The sequence below is a fragment of the Schistocerca americana genome, chromosome 3, assembly GCF_021461395.2.
Source record: "Schistocerca americana isolate TAMUIC-IGC-003095 chromosome 3, iqSchAmer2.1, whole genome shotgun sequence".
Taxonomy (NCBI): domain Eukaryota; kingdom Metazoa; phylum Arthropoda; class Insecta; order Orthoptera; family Acrididae; genus Schistocerca; species Schistocerca americana.
The window spans coordinates 618,641,479-618,659,596 of record NC_060121.1 but is presented as its reverse complement, the minus strand read 5'-3'; the positions used below and the strand labels follow the sequence as shown (position 1 = coordinate 618,659,596).

The 18,118-nt window shown below is 42.3% G+C and overlaps 1 protein-coding gene across 1 annotated transcript in view; it reads left to right on the top strand.

The window, feature by feature from the left end:
- The first annotated feature begins 8,932 nt into the window (after positions 1-8,932).
- Positions 8,933-18,118, top strand: part of LOC124606258 (ATP-dependent translocase ABCB1-like) — an 86,290-nt gene continuing 77,104 nt past the window's right edge. The window contains exons 1-3 of the mRNA XM_047138235.1: positions 8,933-9,355; positions 15,039-15,139; positions 17,188-17,484. Coding sequence (XP_046994191.1) covers positions 8,933-9,355; positions 15,039-15,139; positions 17,188-17,484 — 821 coding nt within the window. The remainder of the gene's footprint in view (positions 9,356-15,038; positions 15,140-17,187; positions 17,485-18,118) is intronic.

The following is an 18,118-nucleotide window of genomic DNA, read 5'->3' as shown; positions in this document are numbered from 1 at the left end:
ACAAACGACTACGCGAATTTACACTATTCAGGTACTAAAACGCGATGCTACAACTCTCAAATACTATAATACGCCCGAAATTTATGAATTAAACAATGCAAGTACCAAAAACACGCAAAGAAATTAAGAATTAAACTATGTAACAAATGAGTGAGCTAGGAGTATACGACTTGCTGCTCAGCTGCTTATCCAACGGCGGCAGGGAGCACACTCGTAGTAGCGTCGATGAGACATAAGCTACGACGAACCGACTTCAAAGGGCTTATTTTTACAGTTTATTGTAACTTTTTATACAGTATATTTAGTATTTTCCAAACATGTCACGAAAACATTATCAGATACAACTAATGCATTTAAATTTTTGCTAAATGTCGCCGTGTGGGGGTCGTTACCATTTACTGAGGTAATTTAAAACGGACCTCCGCTGCTAGGGAATGTAAATGGTTTCATGTCTCCCAGAGAATCTGCATACATGGATCGTCAACTTTGTGTTACCAGTGGATATGAACTGCCATTTGTTCTGTTTCATATGCGACTTTTCTTAAAATTCACGAGACATTCTTACATATTCCTCGCAGCAGACTACATTCTCCAGTGTCAAAAATTTACGATAAATGATGAGGGAGAGACGTCATGTTCTCTGCATTCCAAGCATAGGCTAAATTGCAGTAGTTAACAAGAAAACACCTTTTTGTATGCCGCACGGGAACTGTTATTTATACATCTAGGCGCTTTTAGTTAACAAGGCATCTTTATTTATTACAAAATGTTTACCTGTACGTGAACTGTTTTAAGGTTACCTGAACGTCGTGGTCTGTATGTTTTACTTGTAATTTGAAAACTTTAATAGGTGTTGAAATGAAACTTTAACATAATTAGTACATTGTGACCTCTTTGTGACAAAAATTTAAATGTTGTGAAGCTCATAATGGAGTGAAAATTGATTTTTATCTTACATACTAGATTATCTGTTATTTTTATTTTTCGAACATTCCGTTTGCACACTATTCAGAATAAAAGGCCAAAACAAATTTTATTCTTTTGACTCGTAAACAGAATAAAATGGAAGTATTTACTAGTTCCTTGTTTTGCATATTTTAGAAGTCTGTGTTTTCTCCTAATAATTTAAGAATATATGACATGCCCGAGTGTAAATTATTTAATACACTGCCGAATAATTTGATTTACTGTGTAGGTAAGCACTACATTATTATTTTTGCAAAATTTTGCTTTTTTTGGCTTTAATATTGGATGAGACAATGATACCTAAGTGTGCAAAAATGTTGGTTACCCTAAACTGAAAATAAAATTTTGCATGTCGTTTTCTGAAGGATGTTACACAAAAGAGTTGCTATGGAAATATCGGAGCCACAATTAAATAGTGAGACATGTCAAAATATTCCAGCTTCGTAATCATATTCAATCTGAGTGTCCTTTTCATCTTCTTCAGTTTTCTTTTTTTTCTTTATTTTTCTGGCTTCCTTTGTAATGATCTAGCAGATTTTCCAGCTTCAGCGACACGTTACGTATCTAATCGTAGAAAACTATTTCTCATGTTGTCCCCAGATTTGATACCTAATCTGCTTATGGTTTTTAATCTGCTTGTCACTCCACCATTAAAACGTATCATGACATACATCAAACCATTCTGGAAATCTGTTATGCCAACAGAAACAGTAAACTGCAGTAAACTACTTGTATCGGCAGCATGATCGATTGCAATACACCCCTACTCACAGTACTGCCGATATGTTCCTGAAGGATGTTACACGAAAGAGTTGCTATGGAAATATCGGAGCCACAATTAAATAGCGAGACATTATAGGCAAGGTATTACGTCCTGAGAGCTAAAAAATCGAAATTTAATCTCTCATTTAATAAATTTCTATGTGCATTCCCGATTATAAAAATATCTGCAAGTTCTGGTAACAAGTAATACTCAATCTTTGACAACCAGTTACGAATTGATCCCACTGATAAACTTAGACATGGACACACCACAGACGATTGTTTTTCCAGATGCCATCAACGTTGATTTTGGTTGCTACGAAACGTAAGCAATTTACACATACCTCACACGCGTTGGTCATTCGGTACCTTGAACCAAATGATATATTCAGTGAAGACCATTAGTTCCTTAGCTCTCTTCAGGATTCCCTAATGTCTGTACTGTTTTGTTGCAAACGTTTCAGGACACACTGTATATTAACTGTGTCGGCTGATTATTGTGATATAGTTGTTGCCTATCTCCCCATGTTATTCAATTTGTACATTTAACAAGTGATAAGGGAAACCAGAGAAAAATTTGAATAGGGATTTGAGTTTCAGGAAGATGGAATAAAGGCCTGACATTTTCCGAGGAAACTATAATCTGTGAGATGGCAAAGAGCATAAAAAATCAGTTCAACTGTAGATAGTATCTTGGAAATTGGGTAAGAGTAACATCAATAAAAATAAATCAAGGGTAATGAAGTGAAATAAAATTAAATCAGGTGATGCTGAGGTAATTATAACAGGAAATGAGACACTTATCTCCATCACTCTCTGAGTGTGTCTCCTCATCGCTGGAGTGAAAGGATATTATATAAACTAATTTAGATGTGCGTTCATTCATCATTGTCGTGGGAAAATTATTGTCCTTTCTCCTCAATGAAAATAAGAGTACATTACAGTAACCTAAGTTATTCAATCTGGAATCTCTGAAATTGATGCTTTTACGATTTTAGGATTGGCAAGATGAAGAGCAAACAAAAAGAACCAGAGTCATCTCAGAAAGCGGAACGTCGCGATAAGAATGGGAAAGGGAGCGATCCGCTTGAACCGTAAGTACTGGGACTTTGTCTTGAAATACTGGTGTTGAATGGTTGTTTCTCCTTACACATAAAAGTTTCACACTCTGAATCACAATATTAAATACAAATTCATCATTAGTATTGTATCTCACCCAGTCTGCATCCACTGTTTCAGAGAATTCACTGAACCGGACAAGAAAGAGAAACCGGAACCAGTGCCCACTGTGTCATTTCTTCAACTGGTAGGTTGAAATGATAATGATATCTTAAAAATAATTTAGTTTTGAAACAGACACAGTCAAAACCTTCTGGTTTTTATCTCTCAAATAATTTTATTTTACCCCTTAGTCGGTAATTACCCCGAAGTTTGAAACCAGTGCTCTAGTACGATGGGAGTCATTCCCTGGTATCTTACCAGGTGTACCGGTATGAAATGAGCGTTTTTTTGTGAAAATGAAACACTAATTTTGAATTGAAAAGTAAAAACATTTTATTCAAGGTACTGACCATTGCTTTCTATACATTTTGACCAGCTTTCTGGCAATTTGTAGACACCACGCCAATAGAAATGTTCGTCTTGAAGCAAACCAATCAGTCACCGAATTTTCGACTTCTTCGTAGGAATCGAAGCGTTCCTCAGCCAATGCGTGTCCCATTGATGAAAACAAACCGTAGTCGGAAGGGGCCAAGTCTGGTGAATACGGCGGCTGGGGTAGCAGCTCCCAGCCAAGTGTTTTGATTGTATCATGAACCAGTTTTGGTTTGTGTGCAGGTGCATTGTCGTGTAAAAAAATTACTTTGCCATGTATTCTGGTCAATTCTGGTCTTTTTTCGATCAATGCATAGTTCAAATTGATCATTTGTTGTCTGTGGCGATTAGTATTCACAGTTTCACCGGGTTTTAGAAGCTCATGATACACCACACCTCTCTGATCCCACCAAACACACAGCATTGTCTTCTTGCCGAATCGATCTGGTTTTGCAGTCGATGTTGATGGTTGTCCCGGATTAACCCATGATTTTTCCCGTTTAGGATTCTTAAAATAAATCCATTTTTCATCGCCACTAACAATTCGATGCAAAATTGATTTTATTTCATGTCTTTGAAGCAAAATTTTACAAATGGTTTTTCGGTTTTCCATCTGTCTTTCATTCAATTCATGTGGCACCCATTTTCCACACTTTTGGATCTTTCTCATAGCTTTAAAATGGTCAGAAATTGTTTGTTGTGCAACATTTAGCATTGCTGCCATTTGCTTCTGACTCAAAGTATCATCTTCATCCAATATTGCTTGCAATTCGGCGTCTTAGAACTTTTTTGGTGGTCTTCCATGTTCTTCATTTCTTACATCAAAATCATTATTTCTGAACCGTTGAAACCATCTTTTGCATGTTGCTTCTGATAGAGCATGATCACCATATGCCTCAACAAGCATTCGATGCGACTCTGCAGCACTGTTTTTCAAGTGAAAACAAAAAAATAATGCTTTCCGCAAGTCATCACTTTCTGGTACAAAATTCGAATTGTTAACACGATGAAAACATATGGTGTTGTTTGTTCCATGACTTAATGTATACTAAATATCTTTGAAAGATGTCATACCAACCAAACAAAAAAAAAATGAAGGCTCGTTCACAACAAATGCTCCCTATCGACACATTTGTATCTTAACGCTCATTTCAGGCCGGTACACCTGATAGTACAAGCCCTATAATCTTGTTGCTTCTTCTTGTCAGTGTTAGCATAGGCTCCTTTTTTGCTGATTCTGCTGAGAACCTCCTCGTTCCTTACCTTATCAGTCCACCTGGTTTACAACGTTCTTTTATAGCGCGGCACCTCAAATGCCTTGATTCTTTTCCATTCTCAAATACTTGATGAATGTAGTTCGAGTGTTTGCGTGTGGTGAGTTAGGCTGCCTCAAGGCATACATACAGTTTCCAGCTATGACACTCCTCTTATTGTGCTGAACCTTTCAAATAACGTATCTATTAATGAGCAGATTATGTCAGCATTTTAAATTTTTGAAATGTGGTCACTATTTATATGAAATACTAGATGTTCCTGGCCACATGTTGCTGTAGCTCAGTCTGGTTAAATGGAAACAAAGATACGTGAACGTACACGTTTCCAATACGCATGGGAATAGGACATTCGTCCTAACCTTTTTGTCCCCCTGTCTCTGTCCATCTCCTACTCCATCTCTTTTTGTCCATCTCCTCCTTCTTCCCCTCTCTCTGTCCTTATGTTATATGTCCATCTTCTCCTCCCCTCTCTCTTCATCTGCTCCCTCTCACTGGTCCTGAGCCTTGTTTATTGTTACTGCATATTCAGAGGCTGCAGTAGTATTCTTATCATAGGCCGATAACCAATAAATACAACATTCTTCTTTTCTGACAACACATGCACACACACGCCCACGCACACACACACACACATATAAGTTTAAAGTAAATCGGTCATGGTCTTTTGAGATTTTTGATACTAACGCTTCCCCTTTATATATTAGACATATTAAAAAAGCTATATAAAAACACGCACGTCTTTGAATGTAACGTTTGGTCATAATTTAGAATCGATCAGTGAAGAACTTTCAGAGCATTAAATTTTCAACAAACGAACATATACATTTTTATATAGAGTTCAGCAATGATTATTATGTATATGGTTATACATTATATATGGAGTTCTAGTAAGAAGATAAAAAGATGCGCGTATTTGCGTGCAACGTTGTGTACATATTTCAAATTAATAGGTGAAGAAGTTTCGGACACTTAAGACTTTAAACACATGAACATTTATATTTACGTTATAACACAGACATAAAGTGGTAAATCTCCGAAAGTTGTTCTCCGATTCCTGTGAAATTTTAACATGACGCTGCGTACGAATATGCGCATTTTTTATATCTACTGGAGTGTCGTACATAGGCCTACATACCTTTTTATTATCACAACACCAAAAAGTAATTACAGTAGAATAATGAAAAATTCGGGAATATGTTTGTCTCGGTAACATATTTTTAAGGGATTAACATTGAAAGAACACATTTAAATGTAAGCACAAGATAAGCCAATGCAAATGTGAAATGCTCATACATTAATAACGGGTGCAACTGCAAGATTGATGAACGCAAGCATGTAGACAAGCATACATTGTGTTGTACAGGTGCTGGATGTCAGTTTGTATGACGGAGTTGCATGTCTGTTACACTTGGTCGACCAATACAGGGGCGGTTAATGCTGGTTGTGGGTGATGCTTGAGTTGTTGTCCAACGATGCCCCATAAGTGCTCGACTGGAGACAGATCTGGTGGTCGAGCAGGACAAAACAATATGACGACATTCTGTAGAGCATGTTGGGTTACAACTTCGGTATGTGGACGTGCGCTGGACTGTTGGACTACATCCCCTGGAATGCTGTTCATGAATGGCAGCAAAACATGTTGGAATCACTAGACTGACGTAGAAATCTGCAGTCAGGGTGAGTGGGATAACCACGAGAGTGCTCATACTATCATACGAAATCGCACTCCACACCAAAACTCCAGGTGTGCGTCCAGTGTGTCTAGCACGTAGACAAGTTGGTTGCAGGTACCGAAGCAGAACCAGCTTTCATCAGAAAACGCAACAGACCTCCACTCTGCCCTCCAGTATGCTCTCGCTTGAAACCACTGAAGTCGGAAATGTCGGTGGTTTGGCATCAATAGAATGCACGCTACAGGGCGTCTGGATCGAAGCCGTCCTTGAAGTAACCGATTGGTAACAGTTCCTTGCGCCATCGTGGTGACAACTGCTGCTGCAGATGGAGTATGATGCAAGAGCCATAGTCCGGACATTTCCCTAATGGCCATCCAGAGCCCGGTCTTCTTGCGACCGTACACCCTCGTGACCACCGCTGTCAGCAATCAAATACAGTGGCTACACTCCAGGCTAGTGTTTCTGCAGTATCGCAGAAGTAACATCCAGCTTCTTGTAGCCTTATTACGCGACTTCGTTCAAACACAGTGAGGTGTTGACAACGGCGTCCGTATCGCTCTAAAGGTATTCTTGACTAAAATCATTCACCACGTCTAGCGTGCATTTAAAGCAAATCTAATTTGCATCCTCATAGTGGCGCTACTAAAGCCACTCCTATGCGACTGACGCGAGATTTGGATAGACATCATCTGTCAGATCTAGAAACACGACTTCCAACTTTCGTTTATTTCGCACAAGTCCTTCTTGGTGTTGGGATTTTTTGCAGTCAATCAGGGACCTCCAGTTGTTGTGGTCTTCAGTCCTGAGACTGGTTTGATGCAGCTCTCCATGCTACTCTATCCTGTGCAAGCTTCATCATCTCCCAGTACCTACTGCAACCTACATCCTTCTGAATCTGCTTGGTGTATTCATCTCTTGGTCTCCCTCTACGATTTTTACCCTCCACGCTGCCCTCCAATACTAAATTGGTGATCCCTTGATGCCTCAGAACATGTCCTACCAACCGATCCCTTCTTCTAGTCAAGTTGTGCCACAAGCTCCTCTTCTCCCCAATTCTATTCAACAACTCCTCATTAGTTATGTGATCTACCCATCCAATCTTCACCATTCTTTTGTAGCACCACGTTTCGAAAGCTTCTATTCTCTTCTTGTGTAAACTATTTATCGTCCATGTTTCACTTCCATACATGGCTACACTCCATACAAATACTTTCAGAAACGACTTCATGACACTTAAATCTATATTCGATGTTAACAAATTTATCTTCTTCAGAAACGCTTTGCTTGCCATTGCCAGTCTACATTTTATATCCTCTCTACTTCGATCATCATCAGTTATTTTGCTCCCCAAATAGCAAAACTCTTTTACTACTTTAAGTGTCTCATTTCCTAATCTAATACCCTCAACATCACCCGACTTAATTCGACTACATTCCATTATCCTCGTTTTGCTTTTGTTGATGTTAATCTTATATCCTGCCTTCAAGGCACTATCCATTCCGTTCAACTACTCTTCCAAGTCCTTTGCTGTCTCTGACAGAATTACAATGTCATCAGCGAACCTCAAAGTTTTTATTTCTTCTCCATGGATTTTAATACCTACGAACTTTTCTTTTGTTTCTTTTATTGCTTGCTCAATATACACATTGAATAGCATCGAGGATAGGCTACAACCCTGTCTCACTCCCTTCCCAACCACTGCTTCCCTTTCATACCCCTCAACTCTTATTACTGCCATCTGCTTTCTGTACAAATTGTAAATAGCCTTTCGCTCTCTGTATTTTACTCCTGCCACCTTCAGAATTTGAAAGAGAGTATTCCAGTCAACATTGTCAAAAGCTTTCTCCAAGTCTACACATGCTAGAAACGTAGGTTTGCCTTTCCTTAATCTAGCTTCTAAGATAAGCCGTAGGGTCAGTATTGCCTCACGTGTTCCAATATTTCTACGGAATCCAAACTGATCTTCCCCAAGGTTGGCTTCTACTAGTTTTTCCATTCGTCTGTAAAGAATTCGCGTTAGTATTTTGCAGCCGTGACTTATTAAACTGATAGTTCGGTAATTTTCACATCTGTCAACACCTGCTTTCTTTGGGATTGGAATTATTATATTCTTCTTGCGTCTGAGGGTATTTCGCCTGTCTCATACATCTTGCTCACCAGATGGTAGAATTTTGTCAGGACTGGCTCTCCCAAGGCCGTCAGTAGTTCTAATGGAATGTTGTCCACTCCCGGGGCCTTGTTTCGACTCAGGTCTTTCAGTGCTCTGTCAAATTCTTCACGCAGTATCATATCTCCCATTTCATCTTCATCTACATCCTCTTCCATTTCCATAATATTGTCCTCAAGTACATCGCCCTTGTATAGACCCTCTATATACTCCTTTCACCTTTCTGCTTTCCCTTCTTTGCTTAGGGTACCTCCAGAAGGTATATAAAATCACGGTCTTATTCGAATGGAACTTTGTGTCACAACTTCAAAGGAATGGGAGAAGAACTTTCGTACATTTACAATTTTGTACAAACGAACATTTACATTTTTATTTATACAGACACTGGAAATAAAATTTTTGTTGCCACTGGAAGTCGTTAGATAGGCAACCTGCATCTGCGTCGTTGCACTTTGCCCCGGGTTAATCGTTAGTAACTTTCACCGTCATGGCTAGACATGTGGTTTTGTTGGCAGTACCGCTACACGACGGGCTGCGAGCGGCTGCTGCTGGCGGTAGGACTGCTGATGTCGCTGTGCAGCGGCGTGACCGGCCCGCTGAACGTGCTCTTCTTCGGCACGCTGATCGGCGTCATGGTGGACTACGGCACGCAGATGGGGGAAGCCATCTCAGCGGCGGCGGTGTCCTACATGTCAGGCTACCGACAACTGCCTAACGACACGCTCACAGACGCCGTGCTGCGCGTCATGTACTCCACGGAGCCCGTCCCAGCTGCCGGAAACGTCACGGCCGCCGAAGCCACGGACACCTTTCTCCAAGGCATACAGACGTTCGCCATCCACAACTCCTTCATTGGCGTCCTCATGTTAGTCTCCAGCCACATCGCCATCGCCAGCTTCAACCACGTCGGTTTCACTCTGGTACTGTCACAATATAGCTTCTCTCTCTTTTTTTTTCTCTACTGTCTACCTATCTTTCCCAGTATTTTTCCTTCTTTTGTCTCCGTGTTTGCTTTTAATTTTCTCAAATTTGGAAACATTTTGTACTGGTGCTGCCCCACAGCTCGCAAAGTTTGAAAAAATTCGTTCTTGAAAACGGCCAAGACTTGCTGAGGAATAATTATTTACACTGTTCAGTAACCTAATGTGGCCACCTATCAAAAGCCTGAATAACTACCTTTTGCAGCGCGATACGTGCTAGAAGAGTCAATGTAGTTCTGGAAGGTGCCGACAGGAATGTGGAGCCATGCCGACTCCATTGCCGTGGCCAGCTGCGTTAGTTTTCTCGGTTGAGGATCAGTGGTTCTAGCAGCTAGATCGAGGTGGCCCACAGATTCTCGTCTGGGTTTAATCGGGAGTGTTTGGTGGTCAGAGCAGTACAATAAACTCATTCTGGTGCTCTTTGACCCACGAACACACACTGCGAACTGCGTAACACGTTGCATTGTCCTGCTGGTAGATGTCATCGTGCCGAGGAAAAACGAACTGCATGTAGGGGTGGACATGGCCCCCAGGGATAGATGTATACTTGTGTTGATCTATTGTGGCTTCCAGAGTGACGAGGTCGCAAAGGTTTGAATAAATTCGTTCTTGAAAACGGTCAAGACTTGCTGAGAAATAGTTATTTGCACTGTAGTGACAGACGTGAATCTGTTCGACACTGCATAATGCTCTGAATGCTGTCACAGCCATTGTAAGAAAATCACTGTCACGTTTGCTGCCAAAATGATGACCTAGATCCAAGAGTTGACCCCTGTAACCTCAAAAATGGTTCAAATGGCTCTGAGCACTATGGGACTTAACTTCTGAGGTCATCAGTCCCCTAGAACTTAGAACTACTTAAACCTAGCTAACCTAAGGACATCACACACACCCATGCCCGAGGCAGGATTCGAACCTGCGACCGTAGCGGTCGCTCGGTTCCAGACTGTAGCGCCTAGAACCGCTCGGCCACCCGGCCGGCTCCTGTAACTTCGACTATCTTTTGCGCCATCGGATGCCACTTCCGGATATAAGTTCCTATTCTCAGTTTGTGTGCCTGTCCAACATCAACAACACCGCGACGTGATCTGTAATGCGAAGGGGTGATGTAACTCTTTCTTCTGTTCCTTTCCCTGCCACCGCATTCGAATCGCTCATTGCCATTAGATAATCATCTCCGTTTATGTACTGAATTTTGCGTTCAGTACCCTGTTATCCTTTCTGTGCGTCTTCATCTTCTGCTTGCAGAGTCGGGATGTGTACTTCAACATTTGTTAGCGTTAGTTTCCTGTCCATTCTGATGGGAACAACAGTATCCCTGAATTGATCAATCTTTGTCCTAACTTCCTATTCATAACGATTCCTACTTCGTTGTACTCTTCGCTGTTGTTGTTATTACCCCATATTCATCTGACAGGAATTATCTTCTTTCCATTTCAGTTCAATGACCCACACTGCAACGTGACTGAGCCTTTGCTTGTCTCTTTTTAGATTTTCTAGATTACTTACCACGTCCAAACTTCTGAGATTTTACTCTCCTATTCGTAGAATGTTACTCGCCCAGGAATGACACGAAAACACTCCTCACACCACAGCACTCCCTCTTGGTTGCAGCGTGTTTGTTTTCAGACGTTTCACGCCGTACACGCCAACGGCCATCTGTCCGATGGCGCTCAAAACGTGATTCATCTGAAGAGACCATCTGTTGCCACTCAGTGGACGTCCAGTTGCGGCAATGGCGCGAAAATTCGAGCCGCCGTTGGCCATGAATGACATCCAACATGGTTGCCTGAACCAGGCGCCTACTGCGGAGGCTCATATGCAGCAAAGTTCGCTGAACGGTCGCTGAGGACGCACTGTCGATAGCCCTTGGTTCATCTGTGCCATGAGCTGCTCAACAGTTGCACGTCTATTCACTCGTGGAAATCTCTGCAGCCGTCATTCACGTCTGTCATCTACGACTCGTGGTGCACCACAGTTGCCTTGGGGCGGATTTTGGACAGTGCCATTTTGCCATGGACGGTATACTTTAACCACGGTGGCAAAGGAACAGTTTATAAATGTAGCCGCTTCGGAAATGCTTTCATCCTTGTCCCGAAAGCCGATGATCATGCCCCTTTGAAAGCCAGATAAATTGTTCCGTTTCCGCATTGAGGCAGCGACTACACCGTTTCCCGCGTCCCCCGATACGCTTTATATATCCTGCTACCACATGCCACATGCCGTCTCTATTTATTTCAGATTGACGTCGAACATAGGCGGTGGTCACATTAATGTCATTGAACCGTGCATTTGACTCTAGAAGTCTGACGAAAAATTTCGGAATTGCGGCCGAAAACGTCAACATCTGCCCCTCCGCCAGGATAGAGTCTGCAGAATACCACGTCAGTGTGGCAAAGCCTTCGTTGGTTACACAGCACGCACAATTCATGGGAGAACTCAGCCATCTCTGAACCACGTATCTCCAAGAATTACTCTTGCAGGAAAATTTTGACAGCGCTATACCTGTCTGGGGTTCATTTATTTTGGAATTTGTGGGAATGCGCTCGGCGAAAGGTCTTATTAATCGTCTTGGTGCCTCCGGCTTTCAACTTGACGAAGTCGTGGTTCCAGTGATTTCCTAAATATTCCCGCAAAGAAAAAACTAATACCACGTCTGGAGAGAGTTAATTTTGTCGTCCTGCCCTCTATCTTTTAACTCTGCGTGCCGGCATTTCCACGTACGTCGTGCATGCAATATTACTGGTACTCATGCGCTTGCGACCCTCAGAAGGAGCAACATTTCACAGAGAGCGCTGAACTCGATAGAGGGCGGTCATTAGAACAGTCTTTGTGGATGCTCCACCGTGCCAATTATTTCTGTAAACTTAGCGACACGCTTCAGATATTTTTGAATGCATTACGGGAACAGCAGTGATCAATGTCTTATAAATAATTACTATTAAAAACAGTCTTGATCACGATTTATTTAACAAGGTGACCGGTTTCGACCACTACTGTGGTCATCTTCAGACCATTGAGTAGGAACCTCTTTCTGTTGGAGAATCAGTAGTGATTCTCCAACAGAAAGAGGTTCCTACTCAATGGTCTGAAGATGACCACAGTAGTGGTCGAAACTGGTCACCTTGCTAAATAAATCGTGATCAAGACTGTTTTTAATAGTAATTACTTCAGATATTTCTTGATTGTCAGGCAAAATACTGTGGCAAGATGTCGACGTCATCCGCCTGCAATACCTAAATCTCATCAAATAATTCTGCATTTACCATCATTTTCGATCTTCTGATGATCTTCATGCATAAAGGCTGACACCTGAACATGATCAGAAGCTCGAAGCCGGTAGTGAATGCAGGACAGTTCTTGGCGGTTTTGAATAAGACCTTTTTCAGAAACGTTTGTAGGACGTTCTTAGCTCGGTCGGCAGTTAGGACTTGCAGCCCGAAATGAAAGCTACTCTCTCTACTGGTAGAATCATCCATTTCTCCTAGCATATACATGCTGAGGACCAAGGAAAGAAAAATAACTATATCATCTGATCAAAAGTATACGCACACGTGTTATTCGATATTAATACTGGGTATGTCCGCCTTCGCTTTGATCTCTGGTGGGACACTTTCAAATAGAAGTCTGAATGTCTGTCGAGAAATGGCAGCCTATTCTTCCTCACGAGCCGAAACCATAGAAGGTAGTAATTTTAATCGCTGGTCTTTGGGACGAAGTCGACGTTTTAACTAACCCCAAAGGTGTTTCATTGGTTTCAGGTCGGGACTCAAGGCACGCTACTCCATTTCAGGAGTGACACTGTCCACAAATAATTATTGCTGCACATTTGCTGCTTTACAGGAGGTTCCATTGTCATACTGATACAATCATTGTCTCCAAACTGTTCCTCTACGGTACAAGGTACACACTGCTGTAAAATGTGTTTATACCATTTCACATTCAACGTTTTCTTAAGCGCTCTAAGGAGACAACACCCTGACAACAAAAACATCCACATATCGTACCACAATCTCCTCGGTTCTTCACTGTTGTCACTACATATGATGGCAGGTAACATTCGCCATGCTTTCGCTACACCCAGACGGTTCCATGGACATTCGTCACTCCAAATCATTCGTTTCCAATCACCCACTATCCAGTGCCGTCGCTCTTTACACCTCCTCAAGCGTCACTTAACAATGGCTACAAAAATGTGTGTTTTATGAGGAGCTGCTCTACCATTACAGCCCATTCTTTTCAAATCTCTAAGCACAGTCGTTAGGGTACCTCGACTGCTTGTAGCAGTTTGGATCTCACGAACGACCCCTTCTGCCTATTTTATGCAAGCTGTTACAACCACCCTCTGCAACGCTCGATGACCCTTCCCCGTCAGTACGTGCCTGCCTGGTTTGGCTTGGCTGCGATTGTTCCTTCGCTTTCCCGCTTCTCAGTTACATCACTAACAGTCGGTTTGGGCCGCTTTAAGAGGGTTGGAATGTCTCTAACTGTGACATCCAGTGACTGGTCCACGTTAAAAGTCACTGAACTCTCCTGACCGAGCCATTTTGCTGTTACTGCTTCTCCGCTTACTGCTTGCTTTTATACGGGCGGGTTCACCTCTCTTGCTATCTACTGATCAGTTTCGCATTTCATAGCGGTGTTCGGTTACTTTTGACCAGATAGCGTAGGTAACAGTTATGATGTACGGTATTATGACTGTCTCGAGACAGTCTCGATTAACATATCTCTTATCAATTTGCTTGTTCACCAACACAGCTAAATTTATGCTCTTAAATGACTGGCTGTCATCTACAAACTGATTTGCAGGGTTGTAGTGTAGGCTCATGCGGGATCAATTAATTTTCACTGAGCGCGTCTAATGACAGTGCGTGGAGAAAAACCATTAATACCTGTTACTCGGAAATATCAAGCCAAATGCTCTAATAATTTTCAGCTAATAAATAATACAGCAGAAACAAGGTCAGTGGAAGATTGCACCAACTGAAATGAGAAAATAACAATTCTGCTTACGATAGATGCACTGTGAATGGTATGTACTGAACTAAATGGAGTAATAATATGGTTTAGGTGATTACTATACGAGGTGATCCAAAAGTTACGTCCCACAAGACAAAGTCTGCAGAGGTGATTCAATAACCTTGGCTCATAGGACGAAGTCGTATACAAGCATATGACAAGAACGATCATCGAAGCAAGAAAGTCAAGTAAACATGGTCTCTAAACCTCATACCTTAAGAGCTATGAGCACTTATTTAACTTCGATACTGACAAACGAATCTCTTCTACTGCATGCTCTTTGCTACTCATATTTTGGAAGGAAGTAGTATGGACCAAAACAAGAAACAATTATGTGTTATTATTTGTTTCAGAGACTAGACTCATTTTTGCTTCGAATGATCTTTCCTCTCATATATCTGAATACGACTTTGTCATATGGGCAAAGATATAGACCTTCTCCCATGGAACGTGGCTTTTGAATCACCCTGTATATCACGTACTTCTAGAGATTACTGTATGTTGCAGTTCCTGGAAGCACCGCTTACCGTTCAACCGAGTGTTTTTTTCGAGACGCCTGATGACTAGATCGCTGACACTGTAATCCTCTTACTACTGTCAACAGATCCATCGCATCCGAGGGCGCTTCATGGAGTCCGCACTGCGACAGGACATCAGTTGGTACGATGTCCACCAGTCCGGAGAGTTTGCCAGTCGCCTGTCAGAGTGAGTATCACAGTCACACGTGATTTTTAATGTCCACAATTCCCCACGTGACATAGTTAGATCACCCGGTGCAGAAACACGTGTACACGACTTCCAACTTCCACTGCCACCAGCACGGACAGCAGTTATCTTTCAATAGCGAACGTAGACCGAGACATTATTTGCAACTGATTATTTAAATTTTGAATTAGTACATTCCTCATTATCATATACAGCAAACTTAGCCCATAATATTTGAGAGGGACCAACTTCGACGGGCCCTAGAGGGTCTCCTGAGGAATAACCTGAGAACAGGACCCCATATTCGGAAACGTCATCCAGAGACGATACAGACCGTCCTACCTGTAGGGTTCAACGGTAGGTTGACGCCAGTGCATGAGCTGTCTCAAGAGTGTTGTTGTGACAGACGTGAATCTGTTCGACACTCATAATGTTCTGAATGCTGTTACAGCCATTGTAAGAAAACCTCTGTCACGTTTGCTGCCAAAATGATGACCTAGATCCAGAAGTTGACCCTGTAACTTCGACTATCTTTTGCGTCATCGGATGCCATTTCCGGATATAAGTTCCTATTCTCAGTTTGTGTGCCTATTCAACATCAACACCGCGAAGTGATCTGTAATGCGAAAGGGTGACGTAAGTCTTTCTTCTGTTCCTTTCCCTGCCACCACATTGCAATCGCTCATTACTATTACATAATCATCTCCCTTTATGCACCGAATTTTGCGTTCAGTACCCTTTCTGTGCGCTTTCATCTGCTCGCAGAGTCGGCAAGTGTACTTCAACAGTTGTTAGCGTTAGTTTCCTGTCCATTCTGAAGGGAAAAACAGTATCTCAGAACTGTTCAATTTTGTCCTAACTTCGTTGTACTCTTCGCTGTTGTTGTTATTACCCGATATTCGTCTGACAGGAATGATCTTTTTTCCATTTCAGTTCAATGACCCACACTATATCATGACTGAGCCTTTGCATGTCTCTTTTTAGATTTTCTACATTATTTACCATGTCCAAACTTCTGACATTTTACTCTCCTGTTCGTAGAATGTTACTCTTTCGTTGTTTATTCAATTTTTTTTTCTCATTGTTACCACCCCCTTTCCAAGTCTCTCCCATAGATCCGAATGGGGGGTTAATCTGGAATCATTTGCCAACAGGGAGATAATTATCAAATTCTTATTTTTCAGCAACATATCCTGTGGATGCACTTCGTATATCTTTAATTCGGCTGCTCGTATTGCCATTTGCATCATGCTGTTGAACATTGCTGAATGTTCCTGAATGGCCGCTGCAAAAGTGCTCTTTGACAAGGCCGTTAGCAGAACGAAGGAGACATACGGGAGTCTTCGGCCGCTATTGCTGATGATTTTTCATTCAAATTTTAAGCAGTAACTGGGTTAGAACCCGGAACCCAAGACGTTTTGGGTTATTAAACAAAATCGCTGCACGAAGACCACAGCTGCATATATGTCAGATATTAGTCGATACTACAGTGGAGATGTATCTTTCGCCTTTGCAGCGGAGTGTGGGCTGTTTAGAAACTCACTGACAGATTTAATAAATGCCGCACCTTAACACGAACCCAGAACCTTGGCTTTCATGGGCATTGTTCTTATCGACTAAGACCCAATCACGACTCACGATCCAACCTCACGGTTTACATCCGCCAGTACCTCATCTCCTACCTTCCAAACATCACAGCTCCCCTGCATATCCTTAGAAGACAGAATATTACGTAGAAACGGCTTAGCTCCAGCCTAGGGTATGGTTTCTAGAATGATAATTTAGTCTATAGAGGAATGTGCGATATTTTCAAACTTGCTGGCGGAGTGTTAAACCCGGAACTTTGTCTTTCGCGAGCAATGCTCTTCCCAACTGAGCTATCCAAACATGACTCACAGGGTACTCCGCACTTAATTACGCGAGAATTGCGACAGGAAGATGGATATTTGCGGGTGAAGGTACAGTGTAGTATAAACAAGTTGCAGTCTTTTGAGGAATGAACCTAAGCTAATGCAGAAAGTGTGCAAGCATTGTTATCCGTGTGTCAGGGATATGCAGAAGATGGAGGACGGCGTGGGGGAGAAGGTACCGATGTTCGTGCAGATGGTGGTGTCCTTCCTGGGGAACGTGGGGCTGGCGCTGTTCCGCGGCTGGGAGCTGGCGCTCATCTGCCTCATCTCGCTGCCCGCCGGCACCATCGCCATCGGCGTTGTCGCCTTCATCTCGGCGCGCATCGCCAGGAAGGAGATGCAGGAGTACGGCAAGGCGGGCGCCATTGCCGAAGAAGTCCTCGGCTCCATCAGGACTGTCATCGCCTTCGGAGGTCGTGACAAGGAGGTAGAGAGGTAAGCTTTAAGCCGTTCCTGCACGGCACGTGAAACCGAAAGTGGACGTGAGGTTGGTCGAGTTTTGTAACGTCACGACGTGGAATTTCACGTTGCGCCGCTCTGCTCAGGGTGAACTGCAGAATAAGACGAGTCAGATTTTTTTTGTACAGAGTAAATTGGCCATAGAGATGTGGGTTCGATTGCTACGTCACAAGCAGAACTTAGGATGTGTTCAAATGTGTGTGAAATCTGATGGGACTTAACTGCTAAGGTCATCAGCCCCTAAGCTTTCACACTACTTAACCTAAATTATCCTAAGGACAAACACACACACCCATGCCCGATGGAGGACTCGAACCTCCGCCGGGGCCAGCCGGACAGTGAACTTAGGAGACACCATGTTTGATAGTGTCATTTGTAAATCAAGTCCGTATTTGCTGGTATTATAACTTACCGGCGTTATAACTTAAGTGGTATGGATGCATGCTGTTTAAACCACTGATACGTTGAACACCTCTCAAGAAGGCGTAATTTTTGGTACGATTTCCTATAATAACATGACATTAAACGCTTTTCGCATTTCGTGGGTTTCGTATTATAACTTGCCTCCCATGGAAGTATGCCGTTTGAAGGCAAGATTTAACAAGAACGC